Below are 18,627 nucleotides of genomic sequence, written 5' to 3' on the forward strand. Positions count from 1 at the left end.
CAGGATACAACTTTACTGGAGGAATCACATTACCTGACTTCAAATTATACTACAGAGCTATAGTAACCAAAGCAGCGTGATACTGGCATAAAAACAGACACATAGACCAATAGAACAAAATAGAGAACCCAGAAACAAATTCACACACCTACAGTGAACTCATTTTGACAAACATACACTGGAGAAAAGACAGTCTTTTCAATAAATGATGCTAGGAAAACTGGATATTCATATGCAAAAGAATGAAAATAGACCCCTCTCTCTTTTGCCATATACAAAAATCAAATCAAAATAGATTAAAGACTTAAATCTAAGACCTCAAACTATAAAACTGCTACAAGATACCATTGGGGAAAATGTCCAGGACATTGGTCTGGGCAAAAATTTCTTGAGCAATACCCTTTAAGAACAGGCAACCAAAGCAAAATGGACAAATAGGATCATATCAAGTTAAAAAGCTTCTGCACAGCAAAGGATACAATCAACGAATTAAGGCTGGGCACTGTGGCTCATGCTGGTAATCCCAGCACTCTGGGAGTCAGAGGCGGGTGGATCACTTGAGGTCAGGAGTTCGAGATCAGCCTGGCCAACATGGTGAAACCCAGTCTCTACTAAAAATACAAAAATCAGCCGAGTGTGGTGGTGCATGCCTGTAATCCCAGCTACTTGGGAGGCTGAGGCAGGAGAATGGCTTGAACCTGGGAGGCGGAGGTTGCAGTGAGCCAGTATCACGCCACTGCACTCTAGCCTGGCGAGGCTCCATCTCAAAAAAAAATTTAATTATACATTTAAAAATAACTAGAAGAGTATACTTGAATTGTTTGTAATACAAGGGATAAATGCTTGAGGGGATGGATACCCCATTTTCCATGATGTGATTATGCATTGCATATCTGTATCAAAACATCTCATGTACCCCATAAATATATATACTTACTATGTACCCATAAAAGTTAAAAATTAAAAAGTTAACTGTGGTAAACTGTTCCCTCCAACTTTTTATGTAGCAATTTTTGAGCCTTCCAAAAGTTGAAAGAATAGTGTAGTGACCGTCCACATAACCTTCACCTAAATCCACCAATCGACCATTTTGCCACGTTTACTGTCTTTCTCTTTACAGGCACATATAAATACGTATATTTATACATCTATGTATATACATCTTTAGGTGTGTATACCTATTATATCAATACCATATTATGTATGTGTAGAGATATATGCATATACATGTACATATCCATAGGCTGAGAAGTTGCAGACATTATGATATATTTTACCCCAAAAACTGTAGCATTTATCACCTAATAACAGGACATTCTCTCAAATAACCATAATACCATTATCACTCTGAAGAAAGGTAACACTGATATAATAATATTATTGAATATACAGTCAATTATTTTTTAGCATCCAATTGATCATTTATTTACTTTTATGTAATGTGATTTTGGTGTCTTGTCTAAGAACTCCTTACCTAACCCCAGATCATGAAGATTTTCTTACGTTTTCTTCTAAATGTTTTATAGTTTTACATTTTTAATTGGTATATAATAATTGTACATATTTATGGGGTACATGCAATATTTTAACACATGCATACAATGTACAAAACTCAACCCAGGGTAATTAGGATATTCATCATCTCAAACATTTATCAGTTATTTGTGTTGAGAACATCTCAAATCTTCTAGCTATTTTGAAATGTATAATAAATTATTGTTAACTATAGCCACCCTATTGTCCTATTGAACACTAGAACTTTTTTCTTCTATCTAACAATATGTTTGTAGTCATTAACCAATCTCTGGTTATCCCCCCACCCCCAATCCCTTCCTAGCCTCTGTTAATCATCATTCGACTCTCTACCTCCATGAGGTAAACTTTTTTTTTAGCTCTCACATATGTCTGAGAACATGCTCTATTATGCATCTAATTTTCAAATTGCCATAATTGTTCCCAAATATCCTTTTTGGGGAAAGTGGATTTTATTTATAATGATCTAAGAAGTAATCAAAAATCACTTACTGCATTTGGCTGTCATATTCTTCTTTAATGTAGAATAACTCCTCCAACTTTTTTTCTTTCATAACACTGATATTTTTGAAGACATGTTCCACAATCTGATCTTTCCTAGTAGTTTCCTCATGATCATGCAGGTGATGCTGTTTATATTCCATTGTATCACATTAGATTGCACACATTGGCCATTTGTTTTATTATTGGCGAGGCAAAGTGCTATCGTTTTATTAAGCTGATGTCTGCCAGATCTCTGCATTGTAATTGTCCCTCTCCCCTTTGTAGTGAAAAAGTAATTGGTGCTGTTGGTGATGTAGGAATGAATATCCTGTTCCCCAACAGACTTTCACCCAATGTTCTTACTCTCCATTGGTGATCCTTCCTGAATTATTACAGTGGTTGTATGTGATGGTTTTCTAATTGAATTATTCCTTCTAGATTTATTTGGTAACATTCTTTTGTAAACAAGAGCTGTCCCCACTTTGCCTCTTTTAATTTTTTGAGGAACACTATGGATCAGATTCCTTTTTTACTGATCTTTTAAAGTCACTTTCCATCATTGTTCTTTGTGATGTCAAAGTCATAAATTTTGCCAGTGGGAGGGAGGCCCTTCATACTGGATCCTGTGTTCCTTTGGTATGTCCCTGATATGGTTTGGCTGTGTCCCCACCCAAATCTCATCTTGAATTCCCATATGTTGTGGGAGGGACCCAGTTGGAGGTAATTGAATAATGGGGGCAAGTCTTTCCCATGCTGTTCTCATGATAGTGAATAAGTCTCACAAGGTCTGATGGTTTTATAAGAGGAGTTCCCCTCCACAAGTTCTCTCTCTGCCTACTGCCATCCATGTGAGATGTGACTTGTTCCTCTTTGCCTTCTGCCAAGATTGTGAGGCTTCATTAGCCACATGGAACTGTAAGTCCATTAAACCCCTTTTTCTGTATAAATTACCCAGTCTCAGGTATGTCTGTCAGCAGCGTGAAAACAGACTAATACAGTCCCCATTATTCTTTGAGATATTTTTGCTTTCTGCCCAACAAAATATTCTTGACCTATCTTTTGCTTTCTCTACCCCCAGATCTGGAATAAGCTATTTTTCCAATGATATTTGGTACCTTTTGGTAGGAAATGGTATTTAGAAACCAAGATCTGTAAGCTAAGAGTGCTCATTGCTATTGGGATGTCAGTGGCTCCTTTTAGTAGGTAGAGCTAAGAAACACACACATACACACACACACACATATGTATATATATTTAAATCACAAGTTCTTTTTTTTTTTTTTTTTTTTTGAGATGGAGTCTCACTCTGTCACCAAGGCTGGAGTGGTGTGATCATCCAGTGGTGCGATCTCAGCTCACTGCAACCTCGGCCTCCTGGGTTCAAGCAATTCTCCTGTCTTAGTTTCCCAAGTAGCTGGGACTACAGGCATGTGCCAACGTGCCTGGCTAAGTTTTGTACTCTTAGTGGAGATAGGATTTCACCATGTTGCCCAGGCTGGTTTTGAACTCCTGACCTCAAGTGATCTGCCTGCCTCGGCCTCCCAAAGCGCTGCGATTACAGGTGTGAGCCACTGCACCTGACCACAAGTTCTTTTTGATATCTCCAATTCCAACACTAAAGGGTTTATCCTCACCTTCTCCATTTTTGTATTTTCCTTCTCCCATATTGAGCATTCTGGTTCGTAACAACATCAATGTAATTACTCATTTGTTTTATCCTGGCAGATTAACAAAGTACTTTCAAAATTATTAAACCAATACCACTATTAAAAACCTACTAAGTAAATTAAGGATTTCTTTGTGGTTCATTTTGTCTCCAGAAAATGTCATACATCAGAGAACTGTGTCCAAATTTACTTGAATTCTATTTTTAAATTTTTTTTCAATTTGATATATACTTGTGACCCTTTTTTTGTATTTGCATTCTTTTTTTTTTTTTTTTTGAGACAGTTTCACTCTGTCACCCAGGCTGGAGTGTAGTGACATGATTTCAGCTCACTGGAACCTCTGCCTCCGAGGTTCAAGTGATTCTCCTGCCTCAGCCTCTCAAGTAGCTGGGACTACAGGCATGTGCCACCACACCTGGCTAAATTTGTATTTTTTTTTAGTAGAGATGGGCTTTCGCCATGTTGGCCAGGCTGGTCTTGGAAGTCCTGACCTCAAACTATCTGCCCGCCTTGGCTTCCCAAAGTGCTGGGATTACAGGTGTGAGCCACTATGCCCTGCCTGTATTCTGTTTATATAAAATTTCCTTTTTTCCCCATCCTTTTATTTTTTTATACTCTTCATCTTTTTACATTTTATTTTAAACATTTACATAGTTTTAAAAACTACTTCTCCTATGACCTGCTGGGTGTAGAGGGAAGCAAGTAATAATTAAAATATCTCTGTGTCATCATGTATCAATTGAAAATTTGATAAAGTTTTTTCTAATACATAAATGAATTACTTAGCATAATAACCTTGAATGTGTTTTGGGCTGAAAATATTTGGTTCAGAAATATGTTTCAAAATGTAAATAGAATTTTTGTGTCAGGTTTTAAGAAACTACATGATTCTCATGTAGTAACTGTATTATTTCCTTTAGTGGAGGATTAGAGTATTTTTTAACTCATGGAGTTCCTAATACCTCGTCCTCTAATTGTCATCCATAAATCTTTGAAGACCAAATGAGTTTTGATCACAGACCACTTAAAGATATTGATGCAAGACTTGAGTTTAAATATAAATGGAATTAGTTATTATTTCCTTGCAATATCTCTGGGTTTCCTTGATTTTTTTCTTGGCTTTATTGAATTGCCATCCTAGCACAGCTGATCACGTTGTTCCCCTACCTTGTCTTTCTTTAGCATGCTGTTGCCAGACTAATGTTCCCTACATTAGCATTCTTATTCAATAATGGTTGCCTGTTGATGACCATGACATAAATATGATGCATCTGTATCTGGCATTCAGAATTTTTTTGCAGTCTCATCCTTCTTATCTCCAACGATTATAATCAGGAAAGCATAATTAGCATTTATAATATCCTTGGTATTGAGAGAATGATGCACTATTTTCTGCTCTGCATTGCTATCTCCATGCAGATGTTTCCTTACCCTTTGCCACTGCAGATGCCTTCTATTCTTTAATGGTGTATGTTAACATCTTTTCATGAATCAATTACCATCACATGGTGGCTCATGTGCATTAGCACAAATAATTAAAACTCAGTAAAACGGGTTTATTGTAAGGTTACTATAGCTACCCTCGCATACCTCTAAGGACCAAAATATTAGCAGGTCTCTTAAGGACCAGACCTGAAAATCAAGAATCAGTGCTACAGTTTCCATCTCCCTGGGCTAGTATAGCTGTATCCTTTTTTCCCCTCATCCACATTCCTGTCTTTACTGAACCACCATTATGGTCAGTCCCAATTGTATACCAGTATCAACAACTGGCAATTTCATGTTTTAGTTCAAAATCTTGAGAGAGGCTCTGATTTCATCACCCACAGCTGGAAGAGAGTGGAGGTCTTCGTGTGGTACCCAGAGCTCTTAAAGGGACCTTGGATGAAACAGTTTTTCTGGAAGGGGTGTTGAGGACAGAGTTTGACAGCTTATTGGTATTGGTATCAGGACTTGCCATCTGTACTTTTGTGAAAAGGTAAAGTCAACAGAAGTAGGTTGGATTCTATCAATCCTCAGGATGATTTTATTCAAGATGAGATAGAAAATCAAATATTTTTATAATTTGGAATTTCTTCTGTCCTGAGGTATACTGTGGCAAATAAAAGAGGATTTGATAAAACTGCATTATAGTAGATTTATATGAATTTTTATCAATGAAAAAAGATGACACGATAGAGGAAGCAGTAGCTTTATGAATAGTTACTCCTTAGTATTTAAAAAATATTTCCTGTCTTGGATACATACTTGTTATGACAGTCGTCTTCTTCTTCAGTTTTGCAGACTCCAAGTGTTAGCAAAGATATTTCTACCAAGGGTCCGGAAAAGTTAAAACAATCTGGAAGCACTGATTGTTTTACAGGTAATTAAAATTGGGATAACTGGTATTTCCAAAAAATTTGGAAGATAGTTTTTAATCTCACCTTTCTGGTAAAATGTTTGTTTATTTTTATAGAATTAAATATGATGAATAAAATAAAGAAGAATACATTATCCAAAGCAATTTACTTAATGCAGAAAGCTCTTTTAATATTCGAGAAAGATGCAACTTCTACATCTTCATGGGAACTTTTGATGGTAACAGCATTTCATTTCTTCTTTTAATCCTGACACAAAATTTCTGTTAAAGTGAATGATTCATTTCCTTTATTAAAAATAATATGTTGCCCTTAACATTTAATTATGAACTTTCAGATTCACTGTATATAATTCATCCTGACCAGCAGAACTAATTTGTACCTCCAGTTCTGAATTCTGAAATGAGAGATTCTCTTTCTATCAGAACTTCATGCAATCTACATCAGAAGCCAAATAAAATCAGAAGGACTCAAAATGAGGGAAATTATAGAATTGGAGTGACACTTTACCAGCTTAATGTATTCTTTACAATGGAATTAAAATTCTTAAAGTCCATTGGCTGAGGTACCTTCTCCCCTTGTTGATATTTTTAATCAGGTCTCACTCTGGCCTGGAAATTCTTCTGCCTTCTTGCTAATTCATTATATGCTGATTTTATGTGTTTATTTTTTGAGACAGGGTCTCACTCTGTCAACCAGGCTGGAATGCAGTGGCGCAGTCCTAGATCACTGCAGCTTTGAACTCCTGGGTTTAAATGGTCCTACCACCTCAGCCTTCCGGTGGGTGGGACTACAGACGTGCCACCATGCCAGAATATTAAAAAAAATTTTTTTTGGTAGAGTCAGATCCTTGCTATGATGGCATTGGCTGAGTGAATGATGTATGGAGATGTAGAGAATAATGCTATGTCTTGGCTGATAAGAGAAGGAAAAAAGTAGGTCAAAGCTAGGAGGGGGATATGGAGCTAAAGGGGTTTAATAGAGAAAATTTAGCATAATAGTATGCTAAAAATGAAGAGCCAGAACACAGAGAAATTGACGATAATAAGAGGGAGAGGTTAATACACAGAGCCAAGGCCTATAGAGGATGATTTTGAAAGCACAGATAAAGGGATTCATCTTCAATGATGGGTGGGCTGCAGGGCAGACACCTCATCTTTTGATACAGAAGAGAAGGAGGAACAGACAGATGTAGATAAGAAAAGTTTGTTGGTGTGAAGGCAGGGAGTTGAGTTGATGCCTTTTGACATGCTTTGACTGTGTCCCTACCCAAATCTCATCTTAAATTGTAGTTCCCATAATCCCTATGTGTTGTGGGAGGGACCAGGTGGAGATAATTGAATCATGGGGGAGGTTTCCTCCATCCTGTTCTCATGAAAGTGAGTTAGTTCTCACGAGATCTGATAGTTTAATAAAAGGCTTGCCCCTTCACTGGGCACTCATTCTTCTCTCTCCTGCTGACGTGTGAAGGAGGATGTGTTTGTTTCCTCTTCTGCCATGATTGTAAGTTTCCCAAGGCCAAAAGAGACTGTGAGTCTCTTTTAAATCTCTTTTCTTTATAAATTACCCAGTCTCGGGTATGTCTTTATTAGCAGTGTGAGAACAAACTAATACACCATCTTACTCTATCAGATACAGTGGGAGGCAAGGATATCTGCCATCAAAGGAGCATGAGGGTGGAAAATTGAACTGGGAAAGTAAAGATAATGTGGAGAGTGGGGAGGAAGGGATGAGGGAGTTGACTCCAAGTAAAGGGACTGGCCAGCATCACCAAGTTCTAGCTGAAGTTGGAGACCATGAATTTTTAGTCATCTTGATCTGCATGGTGGTATGACATTATCCTGATGTGGTGTTCTTAATGACAACAGAATATTTGTGACAGCAGACATTTGTGGAGGATTAGATTTTTTTTTTTTAAATGAAGGTATGTGTTAAAAGTTTATGGCTTTAAAAACGTGGATACAGATTGAGTGGGGAGGGAAGGCATGAAGGCATTTAAAGACTTGGTGTCTATGGAAATATCAAGAGACTGGACATCTTTATGAGGTCAGGTCAAGGACCAGAAAATGAGGGTCTGAGGGAGCTAGAAGGATAGGTGTTTGAGGTTAGAAAGTAGAATACTGAAATTCAAGATTTCTGGTATGTAGCACTTACTTGTTATCTGCAATCTTTTCATCTATCTAACAAATAATTTTGATCCATTTCGCAATTATGTATTGGAAGTTCACTATGTGCCTGGTAGTATGCCAAGTATGGAAGAGGGGAATCTTTTATTTATTCAATAAATATTGATTGATTTGCCTTCTTTTTGTGGTTCTGCCTTTGTGGTCCCTGGATTTATTCATATAAAAATCCAGTCTGTGGAAACATAGACAAGTAAATATGTGCTTTAATTGCAAGAGGGCTAGGGAAAATTAACAGGGGAGTACCTAACTCAATAGTGGGGAATGTTTAAGGAAACATCCAGGAGAGATCATGTGAAGTTGAATGCTGAAAGACAGATGGCTTGAATTTGAATACTGAAATGATACTGAGAGCCAGAGAAACAGGAGAGCAAACAGTAGAAAAGACATTCCAGGCAGAGAGAACAAATGTGCCAAGGTCCCAAGGCTAGAAATGTTATTAGAGTGCTTGTAGTTCTACAGGTCATTCTGTGAGACAGAAGCTTAGATGCAATAAGGGTAGGAGTGGGGTGGAGGAGAGGATAGTAGCACAGGAGACCAGAGAGGAAGTAAAGATGTGTTCATGAGAAGTATTTTTCGCCAAGCTAAGAATTTTGGATGGACAGATGCTATCAATGTTCAAGGTGAGGAAGTCTGTCCTGGGAGTATTAGGGAAGAGCCTAGTTAAATTTGAATTTCCAGAATTTGAATGAGGAATTTGGATGGTGGTGTTGGGTGGTCTGAGATCACAAGGCCAAGTGGTGTCTGGTCTTTGTTGGAAGACTTCTGTGGTGTGTTCAGATCCATTTTCTCAGCTGATGCTTCCATGGCTGTTTGCTATTGTCTAGTGCTTGGAGGACATTGGTACTTCAGTCCTATTTTTATGGCAAATAAACCTTATCTTTCTTTTAGAAATATTGGTCTTACTACTAATCTTGGGTCTTCTTAGAGCCTGAAGAGAGGTTTCCTCTTGTTTTATGATGACTGAATCCGGTCTTTGTACTGCCATAGTGTGCCAGTTCCCCTGTATGTGTCTGCCTCCCGCCACTGAGACCAGGGAACATACTGGGACCAAGGTACCTGGATATCTCGTTTCCAGTGTGGGCAGGAACATCTTCTTTGGCCACCTATGCTCCTCAGTGGTAGTTTTTATCCAAGTGTTAAGGCTTAATGATCAATCCCTAGGGTACTCTCTTAAACAACGATGTTATGGCTCAAACATTTGGACCAGAACAAATGAAGAAGCTCAGGGGTACTGGAAGTTCTAAGGAATTTTGGCTTTAATATTTCCTGAATTTATGTCTTGATGTCTCCTAAATACCAGTCTATTAACTATGTTAGCAGTAATTGGATTTAATTATTTTTCCTATTTTGTAGCATTTCAAGTCAAATCAGTTCTATTTGCTTTTTTTTTAGGGAGGGAAGAATATACACGGACAATTTTTTTTTTTCAGAGATGTCAGCTCTTTTTTTGTTTTTTAAAAAATTTAAAATTTACAAAATTTCTTCTGTTTTTTAAAAAGTGAAACTATTGTAATTCCAGAAAAAATTATGAGTATAATGTCCTATTAGGATAGACTCTTGAGATGCATTAAGAGGCTCTATTTTTTATGAGGAGCCCTCTAAAGAATTTTCACCAACAAGGAACATGTTCAATATTTATTTAGAAGTCTTGAAATCTTCTATAGCTACGTCTGCTCCTCAGTGGTAGTTTTTATCTAAGTGTTAAGGCTTAATGATCAGTCCTCAGGGTACTCTCCTAAACAATGATGTTATGGCTCAAATAATTGCCAAACTTTCTTTTTTAAAGAAGACAAATACATTTATTTCCCTTGGCAATCATTCTCAAATGGGGTGCGTTACAGAATGTTTTACAATATCATGATCTTGTAATGAAATTATCCCCAAATCAGTAATTGATGTGTCACCTGATATCATAAAAAGGTTTGAAAAGCCTGAGTCTCTTTAGAACTCTTAAATAATTCATATCCTGTCTCTGTTTTTCAGAAATTTTCTGGTTCTGTGGATCTGGATAATCTAATCAGGTGTCTATTTCTAATCAATTAAGATGGACCAATTTATTCCCACAAATGAGGGACAAACCTTTGATAATAACTCATTAACTTTCCAAGTGAGATGACTGGCTTTTTAAAAAAAATTATGGGGATTCATTTTTCCATTTTCTTATCTTGGTTATTTGACCTCTGGAAGTCCATTTTGGCTTTTTATATATTATTCCATAGGATTATATTAAGGGATTGCACCTAGGATCCATACTGGATGTCCTTGATCTTCTACTTCTGGTCAAATATGGTATTCATTATGTGGCTTATGTCATTGTTCTTAGTCCACTAACAGAACATTCAGTGTCTTTGCAGATGTTAATTTCTCATAGAAAGAGGCAGAAATGCTCCTCCATCCAAGTGTTGGCGGTTTCGAGGATGCTGTTGTTTTCTGTACAGCATCCATTTCCCCTTCCAAACTCATCTTTTGAGGATTTCTTTTTCCATATCAGATATAATCAGGTGGGACTGGTCCTCAAGAGGAAGACTAGTGATGCCAGCTGGGCCAGTTGACTACTCCTTCCAGTCTTGAGTAGAGGGATACAAAGACTAAAAGACCTTAGTTTTGTACACCCTAACGTAGAAAATTATTGCTTAGGAAAGTAAGTTTGTCTTCTCTAAGGAAATGTTGGCAATTTATTCATCCTCATAGCTGTATTCTGATTATACCATTATAACTGTGTTTTGTAGACCCTCCTTCCTCTCTGGGGCTACTTTTGTCCAGGCCAGGTTTTCCAGTTGTTTCTCTTGCAAAGAAACCCAATTGTTTCATCTAGTTTTCTTCTAGTACTATTTGTAGGAACCTAAACAAATCTGTAGTTGAGATGATCTCAACAATTCCAAATTCCACTCTAAGCAAAGGAGCATTATGGTTTAGCAGGTTATTGTTTATAATCAACACAGAATCTAATTTATGGTACCATTTTGGACCAGAACTAACGAAGAAACTCAGGAGTATTAGCAGTTCTAATAACCCCTGGCTTTAATACTTCCTGAATTTATGTCTTGATATCCCCTAAATACCAGTCTATTAATTATATTAGCAATAGTTGGATTTAATTATTTTTCCTATTTTGTAGCATTTCAAGTCAAATCAATTCTGTCTGATTTTTTTAGGGGGAAGAATATACATGGGCTTTTAAAAATTTATTTTTATTTTTATTTATTTATGAAACAGGGTCTTGCTCTGCCAGCCTGGCTGCAGTGCAGTGGTGTGTATGGCTCACTGCAGCCTTGACCTCCTGGGTTCAGCCATTCTCCCACCTCAGCCTGCTGAGTAGCTACAACCACAGGCCCATGCTACCATGCCTGGCTGTTTGTATTTTTTTGTAGAGATGCGGTTTTGTCATGTTGCCCAGCATGGTCTCGAAATCCTGGGTTCAAGTGGTCCGCTTTCCTCAGTCTCCCAAACTGCTGGGACTACAGGCATGAGCCACTGTGCCCAGCCTCAGCTCTTTGTAATTGTGTGCTAAGTCTTTTTTTTTTTTTTTTTTTTTTAAATCAACGAGCCAACTTCTAATTCTAACCCCTCCTCTTATGAGGCCATGTTTTGACTCCCAGGCTTCAAACTGCTAACAGAATATTTAGCATATCTACATTTTGGATTTTTTTTTCTCTTTTAAATGATTTAAGGGTATTGCATAGGACACTTTATCCAGGTTGCCTTTCTAAACTTCTTTTAACTTAGTTTTTTATTAAGACAAGATAGCATAGTGTTTAGGAGTATAAGGATCTTGGATTAGAGTTCTGGTTCTGCCACTGATTAGCTGTATGACCTGTCAAGTTATTTATGCTCTCTTAAGATTCAATTTCTTCATCTGTGAAACAGGGATTCTTGGGAAGATTCAATGCAGTGATGCATGTAAAATGCTTAGTGTTTGGAACAGAGTAAGCAGTCAATAAATGTTAACCATTATTATTATTATTACTCTGCTTTTCATTCAGTTTTGTCATATCAGAACTATTGTTATTTCTCTTTCACTTTAAGCACTCTGAGACATTCTGTTTGAACTACTTTTTGGTGCTTTAGATATATTTTCCTCCATCAGACTACACATTTCTTTTTGTATGTTCTCTTAGATTTATCTTATTACTTGTATATTTTATTCTAAGCAATATTCCTTCTCAGGATTCTTGGATATGACTTAATTTACTTTTCATCTTTTTCTGCAATGTACATTATAATGTTGAGAACCCCGAATATACCTCAGGGAGGTCTACCAGATACGTAGGAAATATGGCACTTTATCATTCCAGTCCTGTGATAGTTGTTTACATATGTCTTAGTCACACCCTCAAGATTGCATTGCATCTTTCCATTAGTGTTTTGCTGCACTGTGGGCGTCAAGCCTGTGTCACATGTATTTAACATCAATCTGTCCTCATAAGCATTGAGTAACTTCTGAAGAGAGGCAGGTTTCATTTTCTCTAAGGGAAACTATACGCAGAGAAATTTACATTCAGACAAAAATACTTCGGACTTCAGTACTGTGGTTTTGGTGGCACATTGCAGTGGAAACTACCATTGAAAGAACACCTTAGAGCTTATTCTTATTGTGAGTTAGTGGGCAATTCCCTTTCCATTGAGATTCCTTGGCTGAGTCGCCATGGTAGGTAAAGGCTTATTTCTTTTTTCAAAGTTACTGAACCTTTCTAATTTGCTAGGCACTGTGGTAGATAGTGCAAGATGTGAGGATATAGTTATTTTTCATTATTGATATGTCATGGGAAGTCTACTTCTTGACCTCTGATTAGAGAATGGTTTGTCTAGGTTTTCCAATTGTAATATTTTGGTATTCTAGAACATTGCTATTATAGACAGCATTCAGGTCCATATTGATAACACTTTCTCATGACCAAGTAGCGTTGGTTTAATGGGAATTTTTCCTTCTTGATTTTTTTTGGGGATTTTCTGATGTTACTTCCCTTTTTCTAGTTGAAGAACCCCCTTAAAAAGCCCCAGGCACTTTCTCATAAACAAAATCATATTAGCAGCTGAATGAATTGGCGCCCTTAAATTAGGATTCTAGTTTTTAACTAGCATTAGGGTTTGCCTTGAATTCTGTTATGGAATTTATCTGATTTACCTAAATCAAGGGCTTTGTTATAAACTTTTCTTTTGTTACCATTCAGTCAAAACTTTAATACTTCTGTTAATCTGTTTCAAATTGGGCCATGGGATCTGAGTTAGGGGTCTAAAGTTAAAATTGATCAAGAGCCAATCAGAACATTTTAAATATGCCATCTTAAAAGACACTATAATAAAGATTACCCTTCTCTTTCATAATTTTGTGTGTCTCATATTCCAAACACATTGATTGAACTTAAAGAGATAAACAAAGCACTGTCCTTCCTGCCAAGACCAATGTTTAGAGGATGTGGACAGTCAAGTACAGAGGTAACATATTATGTAATACCTGCTAAAATAAAGATACTATGTAATGAAGGAAATGGCTTATTTAAATACATGGGCTATCTTGGAAGATGTCAGAGGAGGTGATATTTGTGTGGATCTTAAAGCAGAGAAGAGGACATGAGATGCTCCAGAAAGAATGAAATGCATGGGCAATTCCGAGGCGTGAAATAACAGCATTTTAGGGAATGAGTGATATTTTTTTTATGGTTTCAGAGGTTAGGTTGAACAGAGAGGTAGTTATGAGAGAGGGAAAGAGTAAAAAGGGGCATAAGGCTAGAAAATGTAGTCATGATCAGAATGAAAAGGGCTTTGGAAAAGTTTGCACTTTATCTGGCAAGTATTAGAGGAGCCATTGAAGGACTAGAAGACTGGAGGTTGAAGAGACTAGAAAGAGACTGGGAGAAAGGCAGGAGGGAAAAGGAGATTTACTCACCTGAATCTGTGGTTCCCACTTCTTGCTGTACTTTGGAATTATCCTTGGTGTTTGTAAATAATACAGATGTTCAAGCTCTACTCCTGGAGATTTCTATTTTGGGGTAGAAATGGACCATTCTGATTTTTAAATAAACTCCATAGGTGATACTGATCAACAGCCCAGTTGAGAAATGTCTATGTTATAGCCATGGCAGAACACAGAAAGTTTTTTACCTCAGCTGGATTCATTGATGTGCGGAAAGAAGATGCAAGAATTAAGTCAGAAGGTGCTAGTGTTCAACTGGTTCGCTGAATCAGGAATTACCAAGGCAAATTTTGAGATCAAATTTGGAGCCCAGAGAGGCTGGCTGGTCAGTGGAGATGGGGGTCAAAGGCAGTCTGCTTGAATATAAGGGCCAGTGGGCCAGTGCTGCTGGTATATTTTACAGGCTCCAAACATAATCCCGAGGAAGGATATGTCTCCAAATTTCCAAGGGAAGTGGGGGCATTGGTCTCCTTTCCTTGTGTTGCATAATTTTTCCTTAGGCTGATTTTGTCTGTTCTTATGTAACCTGAAATATCTTGGTCTCTACAGCCTGTGATGCGAATGAAGATACATTAGTGTTTAATGTTCAAAATATAATAGTGTTTTATCTCCTTTCTGTTCAGGTAGGATTTTCTTCCCTCAAAGTTTTTCCACAGCTACCTGGGGAAATCCGCTTACCTTTTCTGTCTCTGGCCTCTTCCTCATCAAGGCTCTCATCTTTTGTTGCCCTTAAAGGGAGTCCTGTTCTGTGGTACATTCGTCCCCTCAGGGAGCCAAAGCTGCTCTGTTGTCTGTGGAAGAGGGTGAAAAGAGAATGAGCCTCTGCCCAGCCCTGTGCTGATTGTGTGCTCTGGGCCTAACTGGCTCTTTTACGGGCTTTTATGACATTGCTCCCTCACCGTCTAGCCCTGACCCTTTTGTCCATCCATTTGTTATAATTTTTAAGAATTAGTTTGGTTGAATGAAAAAGTAGAGGCAATGGAGGAGACAGATGTCATCCTATCTCCTTGATTCATTCATTCAGTGATTCAAACAGTTACACTGATACCTCTTATGTGTATATAAATTAGCTTTTAGGTCTAAATACGGAAGGACTGGTATGCAGGCTCTAGAAACATGGTTACCATGTAACACATCCCTTCCCGTACAAAGGAATGATTGTCTTTGAAGATGCCTAAGATTCTTGACCTGCATATGGCAGAAACATTTCTCAAGGCCTCCTGACACCGAACAAGTGGAATTAAAAAACTATTCATCATCACGGATACATTTTAATCATGATGAATGATTTTAGACCTTAACGTCAACCATTTCCAATAAAAAATAAAAATGAGAAGTTAATTCTGATCTCAGTTTCGACCAGCCTTCATTATTTTAGAAAAAATATATGATGCTATAGTTTTATAATCTCTGCTCCTGCAGGGAGCTGGTTTCCTCACTCAGCTTTAAATATGACTCCAACGCATACTCAGATCCTATCTCCAGTTTTTTACCTTCCCTTTTGAGCTTGAGGCTCAGGTTTCCAAATGGAAACTTCAACCTCAACATGTCTTCTGTAGGAGAAACAGCACAGGTTTTTTTCTGTCAGAATGAAATACATTTGAAATTTGGTAGACAGACATATTGTCTTTTCATTTCCAGGATCTCTTCTCTTATGTTTGTTGAATTTAGTAGAACTTCCAGAATAAAATGGAATAGTGGCATTCTTTCTGGCTTTTATTGATAATTCTATTAGTGCTTCACTCTTAGCACTAAGAGTGCTATTTTGTGCTAGTAATATTTTGGTTATTGGCTAAAATTAATATTTTTAAATAATGCTAAAAAGAGCTTTTCTAATTTATTGACTTTAAAAAAATCTGTAATGAATGTTAAAAAATGTTTGAAATGTCTTTTTGGCCATTGAGCACTATGATCATGTTTTTTCTCATTTAATTTATGGATATATTAAATTATATTTATATACTTCCTAATGTTAAACTGTCCTTGCATTCCTGGGAAAAAGACAATATTATTACGGTTCATTATTTTGTTAGTATATTGTTAGAGTAAATGTATTAGTATTTTAGGTATTTTATTTAAGGTGTTTGCATTTGTATTTGTGAAATGACTGGTCTGTGTTTTTATGTGTAGTCGTTTTTCAAATGGTTATCAAAGTTAAAATAGTTTTATAACATTATTTGAGAGGATATCTGTTTCTCTCTGTATTTGGAAACATTTAAAATGGCATAGGAATGATCAGTTCCTTGAGATTTAAAATATTTTGTTTATGAACTCATTTGAGCCTGACACTTTTATATGAAACAATTTTTGGATAACATTTCCAGTTTCTTTGAACATTATTATTTCTGTGTTTAGGTTCCTGCTTTTTGAGTCTGTTTGCCGATTTTGTATTTTCATCCCTAATGACTAATGACGTTGAACATCTTTTCATGTGCTTATTGGCTATTTGTGTCTTTTCTGGAGAAATGTGTATTCAAATTCTTTGCCCATATTTAAAAGGAGTTATTTGCCTTTTTATTATTGAGTTATAACAATTCTCAGTTATAACAGTGCATATAAGTGCTGAATACAAGTCTTTTATCAGATACATGATTTGAAAACATTTTCTCCCATTCTGTAGGCTGTCTTTTAACTTTCTTAATGGTATCCTTTGAAACACAAACGTTTTTGATTTTGATGAAGTCCACCTTATCTACTTTTTCCTTTGTCAGTGTGCTTTTGGTGTTCCAGAACACTTTAAGTGAAAGAGTAATAATAATAAAAGTTCTGATATGGCGAAACAGAATGTTCCAGAGTGCTTAAAATGAAAGCAAGAGGAGGAGTAGTAGTAATCATAATCATAATCATAATCAATGTCTAACATTTATTGACTACTTACTCTGTTCCAAACACTAAGCATTTTAAATGCATCATTGCATTGAATCTTCCAAACACCATTGTGTAACTCAAGGTCACAAAGATTTGGTCATATATTTTCTTCTAAGAGTTTTATAATCTTAGCTCTTACATCTGAATGTATATTTCATTTTAAGTTAATATTTGTCTATGGTGTGAAGTAGGAGTTGAACTTTATTCTTTTGCATGTAATGTTCAATTGTCCTAGCACCATTTATTGAAAAGACTATTCTTTCTTTATCAACACTTTAATTTTAATCTTTACCTGGGTTTTTACTTAGAGCTCAGTTAGAGAGTCTTTGCCTTTTAATTTAAAAGGAATTGTAACCCATTTACATGCATTATTATTATTATTGCTTATGTATTTAGCCCTACTTTTGAAATGTTATTTAGGTCTGATTTTTATATTTCTCTTTTGTTTTATGTGTTATCTCTATGCATATAACCTTTTAAAAAAGTGGTTGCCTTTCCATCAACTTCACAGAATATGGTTTTTCTATTGTATTTCTTCTTGCTGATAAAAAGAAACTCTCAATAATATTTATTTCATAAACCACATATACCAATATTCTTATTGTTTGAGAGTCACACTTCAGCTGAATTAGGGTAGGTGTGTAATTCATCAGCATAAATGCAGATGATTGTGGTATGAACCTTTTAGGGAAAATGAAATATGATGGTAGATATTCAGAAGGTTCAATTTAAAAATGTAATATCTCATATTCATGTATGATAATAATGATAAACATATAAGATATAGAAATATAATGCCATTGGTGATCATGATTAACCTTATTTAGTAGGCATCTTTTACTTTTGCAAAATCATTAAATAGTTGAAATATATATGTATATATTTGAGCCTCTGAGGCTTGAAAAACTGCATATAAAAATATAACATTGTTTAACATCACTAGAATTCTATAAACATAAATAGAGTTCAAGCTCTTGACATATATTTTTCTATTTTCATATTTCATTATAGGAAGCATATTCCTTAATTCAGAGGATGGAAGCTGAACAAAATGCCCTATATTCCTATCAGAAATATTTGGAAAGTTCAAAAAGAAAGAAAAGCAGAGTCCCTCCTCCACCTATCCTGCTGTCTCGAACTCATTGTTCTGTGACACTCAAACCTGCTCCATTTACTTCAGAGGTTAAGGTATGGTGTCCAGTAAAATTTTTGCCTCATGCAAAGCAACATAAGTACTTTTATAAGTACCGTGATTTATACTTTGATTGCTTTTAGGAACTGAATAGCCTTATTCATAAGCACTGAACACTGGATTAATATTCCAATGTCTTATCTATACTTAGTTTCTCCATGACATGTTGCCCCTTATGCTGTTATATTTATGATATGCTCTGTATTGCATTGCTATACCCAAATATATTGTTAGGAGAAACAGTAGAGAAGCACCTCCTTGTGAGTATCCTTGTCACCATGACACACTATATGCTGACATCCTCGTGTGCTCAAGATGGAAGTCTCACTTGAAGTGGAATCAGACATTTGAAAAGGGTAGAAGTTACTTCAGAGTCAGTGATGGTATGAGGCAGCAGAGTGTGTAAAATTTAGGGGTGATGAGTCTA

The 18,627-nt window shown here is 36.4% G+C and overlaps 1 protein-coding gene across 1 annotated transcript in view; it reads left to right on the forward strand.

Moving 5' to 3' along the window:
* The window catches only part of CFAP54 (cilia and flagella associated protein 54), a 378,083-nt gene that overhangs the window by 75,712 nt on the left and 283,744 nt on the right, over positions 1-18,627 (forward strand). Inside the window, exons 18-20 of the mRNA XM_058425781.1 lie at positions 5,959-6,045; positions 6,139-6,260; positions 18,020-18,196. Of these exons, the coding sequence (XP_058281764.1) occupies positions 5,959-6,045; positions 6,139-6,260; positions 18,020-18,196 (386 nt within the window). The remainder of the gene's footprint in view (positions 1-5,958; positions 6,046-6,138; positions 6,261-18,019; positions 18,197-18,627) is intronic.

The sequence above is a fragment of the Hylobates moloch genome, unplaced genomic scaffold, assembly GCF_009828535.3.
Source record: "Hylobates moloch isolate HMO894 unplaced genomic scaffold, HMol_V3 SCAFFOLD_12, whole genome shotgun sequence".
In the NCBI taxonomy this organism is placed as follows: Eukaryota; Metazoa; Chordata; class Mammalia; order Primates; family Hylobatidae; genus Hylobates; species Hylobates moloch.